Source organism: Antrostomus carolinensis, unplaced genomic scaffold (genome assembly GCF_000700745.2).
Source record: "Antrostomus carolinensis isolate BGI_N321 unplaced genomic scaffold, ASM70074v2 scaffold44291, whole genome shotgun sequence".
NCBI classification, from domain to species: Eukaryota; Metazoa; Chordata; class Aves; order Caprimulgiformes; family Caprimulgidae; genus Antrostomus; species Antrostomus carolinensis.
Window position 1 is genome coordinate 1 of NW_010294311.1, and position 9,165 is coordinate 9,165.

The window sequence follows — 9,165 nt, forward strand, 5'->3', positions numbered from 1 at the left end:
AGGGAATTAATTAAATAATAATTAAAAAACCAACAAAAATTTCATAGTGTTGTTACATAAGTCAGGGAAAATCACCCAGTTTCATTGTACCCGAGTCCCCAGTTCCGTGCTCTTTCACCCTATCTGATGATGTGGGATTTTATTTTTTTTTATCTGGGGGTGAGGGTTGTGTTTATTTAAAACAGCTCAGTCTGGTGTGGCTCCTGATAAGGCTGTGAAGCCGTCTGCTGGAAATAATCTGCCTGGCACAGATCAATAACCAAACACATGCTTTCAGGTGAAGCAACGCTGAAGGGAATTGATGAAAGTAACGCCCTGGTCCTGCCAGCAAAAAAAGCCAAGAAGAAAAAAGTAACCTGTGTTGTGCAACAGCAGAAGAAACCCCTGAGCAAGAAACAGAAGAAAAACCTGCAGAAAATTTTAGAGCAGAAGGAAAAGAAAAAACAGGTACGTCACTGCTTGCTGGTAACTGCAGCTCTGTGACTCCTGTGAAGGGAGAACTCGGTGGCGGTGTGTAGAAAAGGTTGATGGTAACAAACACCTGCAGAGGTTTCCCCTGCACCGGCAATCCCCGAAACGTGGTGTGATGGCATTGCTGGTGTGGAAAACCAGGGGTGGGGTGACCACTGCAGTGCCAGTGAGCAGTGTCGGGGTGGGAGCTGTAAGGGGTGTCTTTGGGGACGTGCAGATACTGAAGCTGAAGAGTTTATGTTACTTTGATGGGCATTTTGGCAACAACGTGCCACCACCCATGGACTCTGGAGTGTAATTCCAGCAGGGAGAAGCATTCCCCTCCCTCTCAGTTGATCAGGTGTTGCAGGAAGGCTCCATTTCTGGGTCCTGGTTCCTGTCCTCTCTTTGACCCTGACCACATAGATGAGTGTTGTGAAGGACATCACTAGCTGAGCAGATGACATGATGTTTTAAAAGCTTTCTTACAGATTGTATGAGGAGCTCTGGCTTTGTCCTCTTGCAAAATGCAAAGCTTGATATACGCCTAACTCTGCTGCTGCTGGTGCTTCTGAAATATTTATTTCCAGCTCTTGTGTATTTTCTGTGCACAAATACAGCTTTTCTGTCTGTGTAAAAGCTTTCCAGACAAAACTTCTGTTCATTTTAGTGTCAGAATAATGGCTTTGACAAATGAACTCTATTTTTGGAGGTAGTTTAATAACTGCTGCTGACTGACCTCCTGCCAGCGCTGTGTCCCGCGTGAGGGAGTTGAAGGGAGGTTTGCATTGCCTCAGTCCTCACTCCAGCTGATTTTAGTTCAAATCCATGTTCTTTGCTGTTGTTTGAAGGGAGCAGCCAAGCTTTTCATTGCAGCAATGAAGGGTCAGGTCCACATTTCTATTTCTGCACAAGTGCAGGGCTGAAATCTGCATCAGGGAGGGCTGACCATGTAGCAGCATGGAACATCTTTACAGCTTCACAGGAAGATTTGCCACAGCACACCCTTGAAAACTCAGGAGCTAATCCTGAAATGAAATTATTTCCTGGTGAAAATAAGCACTGATTTTGGTTGTTTCTCCCAAATAGCGAGCTGAATTGCTGAGCAAGCTGAATGAGGTCCAAGCTTCTGAGGCAGAAATGAAACTTCTGTACACTACTTCCAAACTGGGTACTGGGGAGCGCATGTATCAGACTAAAAGGTAAAGCGTTGGTTGGGAAGAACCATTCTGGTTTATCATTGTGCTTGAAAACTTGTCAACTTTCATAGCATCTTTTTGCTTGTATTTTTTTCTTCTTGCTGCGTACAGATTCTTAAGAACGCATGGAGTTAAATAATTTTCTATTTTTATCTGATAATCTAGTAGTTGTTTTGCTAAGGAGAGCATGTTAATTAAAATAACCTGGTCTTCCTTTTCATGAGGGGGTGGGGTAGGTGACAATTATATATGCATACTCTTCCAATTATGCTAAACTACATAATTGGTGAAGGAAATATTTACTTTCTTGTATTGGGAAACATCCACTGATGTGGTCCTTAGTTACTGGATTTATCATGAGCTGCGTTTTGACAAAAGCTGGAATAAATTAAACTACAGAGGTGTCTTCTAAAGAGATGAGTCAATATCAGTATAGAGCATTCTCAGCTGGACAAATCCAGCAATTGGGTCAGCTGAGGCTTTACCAGCAGAGTTGTGAAAACCTCCAAGAAGGGAGATGCTTGGAGAGCTGGGTTAACCTCTCTGGGTAATGTCTTCTTGCACTGCACTACACCCGAGGTGTAGAAGTCTTCCCTATTTAAGTAAAACCTAGGCTCAGGCTGTGACTTTTGATGATGTGACTTTTCTGGTTTGTGTGGAAGACGTGTTTGGCTTGAGGTCCTGGAGAACATGGACCAAAATGTAGTTCGGGTGTTGATGTTTTGTTCTAGGATGATACAGGAGCCAGGGGCTGCTGTACCTGAAAAGATCAGGAGCATCAGTGGTGCAAACAAGAGAAGACACAGCTCAGATTCAGAATCAGAGACTGAGGAAGAACCCAGTAGCTCTGAGGAGGAGAAGGAAGAGCAGAAACAAGAAATTGAAGAGTCTCCAGCCAGTGATTTGAATACTGCTGAGAAGCCAGAGGAAGGTGTGAAGATGGCAGTGGTTAACCAGCAGCCGGCTGGTCCCAGTGTGCCGGTTTGCCAGGCAGCCTCCAGCAAACCACCTTGCAAGCCTGCAGTTTTCATTCCAGTCGACAGGTCTCCTGAGATTCAGGTGAGGCTCTGGGAACAGCAAAGTGCCCAACAAGGGGGTTGGAAATTACAGGATCTTCCATCAGATTAGGTCACTGCAGACACTTTGTCTTGTGTCGCTTGCAAATGCTGCATGGCAGCAGGATATCAGCGTTTGTCTCTAGTTTTAAATATAGAATCTATTAGCATTCTTTTCTTGTTCTTTGCTGGAAAATGTGCTGAAGTCACTTTTAGCTCTCCATTTCACTGTGTCTGATGCTGGGTAGTTTTACTGCATTTGCTGTAAGTAGGGCGTTCTGTAGAAATGGGAAAAGCTCTGTGTGTGTCTGAACAGATGAGCCAGTTGTGAAATGAGTTTTTGCTTCAAGTGCTGTGTTAATAAACTCAAGGGACACTGAAGTTTCACAAATTAAAGTGTGGGGCTTGCCAGCTGCTTTCTGGGAAGCTGTTCTGATGACTTTAGTTCTCAGACATGCCAGCGTGATATTAACTGGTTCAGAGCTTTTCAAGCCACAAAGCTTGCAGAATTCCTTTTTGTGGGCTTTATAATCTGAGGTAGGTAACAGTTTTCAGTCCTGGGGAAAACAAAGAGGAAGCAAGAGACAAAACACCATAAATAAAACCTGTATTTTATATTATTTAGGAAGCAAGACTAAAGCTTCCAATCCTTGCTGAAGAGCAAGTAATAATGGAAGCCATTAATGAGAATCCCATTGTCATCATATGTGGAGAGACGGGAAGCGGTAAAACCACACAAATACCACAGTTTCTCTATGAAGCTGGCTATGCCAGGTACGAGTCATCTTCTATATGCAGCAAATGTAATTAGAATAATCCAAGCTGAGCTTGGTCACTTCTGAAACTGTTTATTTTCTTTTGATATGACTGAACTGAACTTGGTCTTCTCTGTGCACTGGTAGTGACCATGTTGAATGGGCTTTAAAAAAGTATGAAGGGAATTAGACTGACTTGTAAAAGTCTCTCCATGTAAGCAATCTTTTGGAACTTCTAAGGTAAAAGTTTTCTTCAGATTCACCAGCCTATTTTTCACAGAGGAGCTTTGTTGCCTGCCTTTCTGGTCTAGTTTGACAGAGGTTTGTTTTTTACCCTTGCAAGAAAATGTGCATATTTCTTAAAAACAATTTTGAAAATAGCCATGTCTTGCCTGGCACTCTTGCTAACATTTATAAGCTTGGACACCTCATAAGATGCTTCCTGAGAGCTGCATCAGGGTGCATCCAGCCTCTGTGCTGCTGCCACCCTAGCCTGAGTTTCTTCTCTGAAACGGACCCTGTTGCCAGAGGGGTGTCTGGGGGGCTGGAGTCCAGTGAACTGGAATTATGGAGACAATGTTTGGGGAAAAAAATCTTGTGATACCTACATCTTCAGATCAATAGACATGGAGGGGCAATCCCAAAGCTTCCTCTCTCCCTTTTTCTTCTAACTGTAACTGAAAGTGATACTACTGTGTAAGTGATAACTACTTAATTCAGAGCTGTTGTGCAGAAATCCTGTTGCCATCTTTCTCAGTGTTTCTTTCTTTAAAACTTAACAGCCAAACAACCCCTCCTTTTCTTACCTTCCCTCTTTAGTTCAAATGGTACTATTGGCATCACCGAGCCTCGGCGTGTGGCTGCAGTGTCCATGTCCCAGCGGGTGGCTAAGGAGATGAACTTGTCACACAGGTGAGGAGGAAAAATGCTGAGACCTTGCTAGGAAGAGAACGCTGAGATGCTCTGTGTATGTCATAGCATGAAATCGGGACTTGCACATTGCTTGTTCAGTTTTTGGTGAAAAACTGTGGGAAAGTTACTTATAAACTCCTCTCTGAGGAAGAATCGTGGTCTGAACGCGAGTTTTCTGTTTCTCCCGATGCTTTTTCTTGTGGCTACCCTGGTATTTCCTCACAGAGTGGTTTCATATCAAATCCGGTATGAAGGCAATGTTACAGATGACACGCAGATCAAGTTCATGACAGATGGTGTGCTGCTGAAAGAAATTCAGAAGGTAAGTTGGTGAACTCAGTGTTGTAAAAAGGAAAGTATTTTGTGTAGCTACAGAGGCCAATTGCTTTGTGTGGATTTGTTGCCAATCTTTCAAAGCAAAGTCCCTTTCAGCACTAGAGATGTAGTTAATCTAAACTCTTATTACTGCCCCAGTCCCTAAAAGTTAGGTTATCTTATGTAAAATGAGAGCAAGGAAGAGAGTCTTGGGAACTAGACTGCTTTGTGTAGGGTGAACGCATTAAACTCTGCTCAAATATGTGGGAGAGACGACAGCCATGAGGATGGGGGGGTCGGTGTTTGTGTAGCTGTAGCTTGTCTTGACTTAAAGATGGCTTTGGGTGAGGCTTCATGTGGTGAAATCCATCTCTCTCCTCAGGACTTCCTGCTTTCAAAGTACAAAGTCATTATTATTGATGAAGCCCATGAAAGGAGCATGTACACAGATATCTTGATAGGCCTCTTGTCTCGCATCGTGCCTCTTCGTGAGAAGGTAAGAGAAGCAGTGTTTCCAGATTAGATGCGGGTGTGCTGGGGAGGGGTGTGTTAGACATGAGGAGGCTCTGTGGGAGGAGGGACTCTGTAATGTGGAAGTTGATGGGAATCTGATGGAAACCCAGAAATAACACTCAGATAATGTGTTTGTCTTTCTGTGTGATCGAAAAAGCACACAGAGCCTACAAAAAAGGGAAAAATAGTACATCAGTGCCAACAGAACTTTTCAGGCAATATCCAATTAATTGTAGACTTACAGTGCCACGAGACACATGTAAGCAATTAAAATTAGCAGATGCTAAGAAAGCAAGATGCTTACTGTTGCACTGGAAGAAGCTGCTTACAGCAGTGCTTAGGAGGAGGCGTTTTGGGGGCAGGCACCGTGAAGTGTTTGGCCCTGACTGATGCTGGGGCTGGTGGACCATGGGGCAGTGCTTGGCATCTATGTTTGTTTTACTTTTGGATGGGAAGAGAATGCAGTGGTTTAGAGGCAGGTCACTGTCACCATCAGGATTGCCAGCGTGGGGGTTTGTGGATTCTAAGACACGCTGCGTTTGAAGCTGTGTGTATCCCCTGTCACCCAACCTGCTGCTTTTGTTGTCTTAGATTTGGAGTGCTTTGGTGCAGAGACTTGTATCCAGTCCTGCTCATAGCCCTGAGATTGCGTGCTGTGTAGCTTGTCTGCCACGTGCTTTCAGGCACAGAATAATAACGTGTTTGTGTCCCTGCAGAAGGAGACGCCGCTGAAGCTGATCATCATGTCAGCTACACTTCGCGTTGAAGATTTCACCGATAACAAGAGGCTGTTTTCTGTTACACCTCCTGTTATTCAGGTATTGTTCTCCTCACTGGGATTTGCCTCAGATGTAACAGCTGAAATACAGTGAGGGTTTCCTTTATAAAATTAATTAAAAAAATAGGTGCTGAAATCTTTCAGATGTCAATTTAAAAATAGTCATTTTGTTTAGACTATTGTTTCTTTTGGGACCCGGTGTTTTTCTTTCCACTTTTATCAGAAAACTGCCCTGGCAGAATCTGATTATCTTGAAAAACTGTAAGTTGGTTCAGGAAAAGTAAAAAGCCTCGATCTGAGTAGATGATCTGAAAGAGAATAGTTTTGCTTTCTAGCTTGGCTTTGTGGTGTTCAGGATAGACAATATTATTAACTTCTGTAGGTCTGGTGTTTTGTAGGTTACCAAAAACAAGAGCTGAACAGAAACACAGGGTGAGCTTTTCTAGTCCTCCTGTGAAAGCTGCAGTGGTTATGCTGGAGTTACAACAAACCCTGTTTTGTATTTCCTCTCTAGGTAGATGCAAGGCAGTTCCCTGTAACTGTTCATTTTAACAAGAAGACCCCCCTGGATGATTACAGTGGGGAGTGCTTCAGAAAGGTGTGTAAAATCCATCGAATGTTGCCCTCAGGTAAGGTCACTGCCGAGAACCTCTCAAATTCTTTACACTTAACACCTCTAAAGTTTTCTGGGTTGTTGTTTTGGTTTTGTAAGTTGACCATGGGACTGCAGTGATGTATTGTATGCTTTTACTTAGGCTTTTCCTGTGAAAGTTACCCTTCAGTTAAATCAGAGCATTAACATGCTTCTTGAGAGAGTAGTAGAAGACAGATGCAGTTAAACACCCTGTTCCTCCTTGTTACTTCACCATACATTTGACCTGTCTTTTATCAAGAACAAGATGTGAAGCTTTCCAAGGTGAAATGCTGAGGTTGAGAGTGTTTTCTTCTCTTGCAGGTGGGATTTTGGTGTTTTTAACAGGGCAGGCAGAAGTTCACTCTCTCTGTAGAAGGCTAAGGAAAGCCTTTCCGTTCCAAAAAAACAACACTGCAGGTAATGCTGTAGAATAAAGGACCATTGAACTTTGAATTTATCCCACTGAGAAGCCAGTTTGCTTTGCACCTGAAAATAAGAGCTTTTATTTAAAAAAACAATAGAAAAACAAAACAACCCAGGGACTGGGGAAAGGGCTCATTGTGGATTATTTCAATGACTGTTAAGTTTGTGCTGTTTTCAGTTTGGGGAAGAGGTTTATGTGTATGATTTCTTCCAGTTCCCCAAAATACCTCAGATTTATTCACTTACTCTAGTGGTTCTGAATTAAAGTGGAAATGCTGCTGCTTGTTGGGGACTGTTTATTTTCAGGATAGTGGCTTTTCCCAAGATAACTTCAGGAAGTCAAATTTTAACATAGCTCAGCTAATCATCTCCTAAACATCAGGGCATATAGTTGCTGTGTGTGCTGCTGTCCATCCTCAGCATAGTTCTTAAATGGAATGGGAACCTTAAACTTGTGCATCATCCCTGTCCCCTCTGCCTGCAGTGTAACCATTTGCTTCTTTCATACTGTGACACTTTTGAATCCCCAAAAGAATGAGAGTGGGACCAGATTCTCCCCACTGCCTTTTCCAAGAGGAAAGCATGCCTAGCTAACAATAATTCCACTGGCTGTCTTTGTAGGAGGAGATGATGACAAAGAAGAATCAGTGGAAGAAATCAGAAAATTTAAGAAATCAAGGAAGCGGAAGAAAGTTATGGTAATGTGTGATGGCTAGAGTTCCTCCAAGAGACAGGAAGGAGCAGGTACCTCCCTGCAAGACAGTACTCCTGTGTAGCTGTGTTTCTCACCAGGCTGTTCGAGACTTGCATGAAGCCTTGCAGCCTACATATGTCCCCTCAGGAAATCCAGTATTCCTACCTACACTGATAACTGCTGCATTATGAGCAGCAGAGTGCTAAGATCTGTCCCTGGATATTATGGGCAGGAAATTGACTTCAGCTGAGTACTGACCATTAAAACTTTAATGGAAGGAATTCCAGACTCACTGACTCCAGGGCTCCTCCTCATCTTGCCATTTGTTACCCAAAATTGGGACTGATGCCTCCCTGGCCAAGGGTAGTGTTTGGCTTCTGCCCAAGTCCCACACGTGCTTTGTTAGCTGGAGATCTTGATGTTACAGATATATTGTCCACTGGCATTGGATCCTGGTGGCTGAAGGGGCCTGAAGTAAAGAAATGTTACCCTTTCCCACTCCAAGTGAAGAAACTTGTCTTGGCACAAAATGTTGTTTGAAATACTTGGGTTATTCCTCCCTGACTCTCACAATTACCAAATGCTGAACCTCAGCCTTAAAATACAAATGAAATCTCTCAGTCTCTCTGTCACCTTCAGGTCAACAGATGTTTGGAATAAGTGCTCAGCTTCGCTTTCAAAGCAATAAGAAGTGCTGTTTGTGTCTCCCCCTTAATGCTCTGTGGTCATCTTTCCTGTCTTTCTCAGACACTTCCCAAAATTGATCTGGACAATTACTCTGTTGTACCAGTGGATGAAGGAGATGAAGACAGAGATGCTGAAACTGATGATGATATTGCAGGGTCTGATATTGACCTGGATTTAGGAGATGGAGACTCAGAAGAAGGTTTGGCACTTAGGAAATAATTCCATATCTCCTGTCACCTGTGAAATGTGTGACATGTGTGACAAAGGACAGTTGTCCTTTGCTAAAGTGGTGTGGTAACAGCAGGCCTGGGTCATGGAAAAGCTGTTAAGACTTTGCAGCTTCAGCTTTGTACCAAATACTTTGCTGGTTTTAAGTGAAGTGGTGTTTGTGAAGCAGCAGCATTGTTGGGGCTAAGCCTGAAAGTTGATTTACCGTGTAATTAAGAATATTGGTTTGTTTCTTCACAGATGAGAAATCTGATTCGTCCCTTCCACTCTATGTGCTCCCGCTCTACTCGTTGTTAGCACCAGAGAAACAAGCAAAGGTAAAGGATTTATTGTCATAAGGAGTAAATGGTCCCTATAGATGTGGGTCATCCATCATTGTCTGAAGTCACATGTGCTTTCCAAGTTAAAATTTCCCTCTTGGACTATCCATCCTGGGCAGACTTGAATAGCCCAATGGGCAGTCGGGATGGGATCAGAGCAGGCTTTGCTTGGGCTGGGTTTTTCCTGATGTGCCAGTTCAGC

General features: G+C 43.3%; 1 protein-coding gene across 1 annotated transcript in view; it reads left to right on the plus strand.

The window, feature by feature from the left end:
- Positions 1–267: 267 nt before the first annotated feature.
- Positions 268–9,165, plus strand: part of DHX37 (DEAH-box helicase 37) — a 16,125-nt gene continuing 7,227 nt past the window's right edge. The window contains exons 1-13 of the mRNA XM_010177588.2: positions 268–447; positions 1,540–1,652; positions 2,381–2,708; positions 3,330–3,478; positions 4,279–4,371; positions 4,597–4,693; positions 5,069–5,182; positions 5,916–6,017; positions 6,492–6,606; positions 6,933–7,028; positions 7,656–7,732; positions 8,476–8,614; positions 8,884–8,960. Of these exons, the coding sequence (XP_010175890.2) occupies positions 268–447; positions 1,540–1,652; positions 2,381–2,708; positions 3,330–3,478; positions 4,279–4,371; positions 4,597–4,693; positions 5,069–5,182; positions 5,916–6,017; positions 6,492–6,606; positions 6,933–7,028; positions 7,656–7,732; positions 8,476–8,614; positions 8,884–8,960 (1,680 nt within the window). The remainder of the gene's footprint in view (positions 448–1,539; positions 1,653–2,380; positions 2,709–3,329; positions 3,479–4,278; positions 4,372–4,596; positions 4,694–5,068; positions 5,183–5,915; positions 6,018–6,491; positions 6,607–6,932; positions 7,029–7,655; positions 7,733–8,475; positions 8,615–8,883; positions 8,961–9,165) is intronic.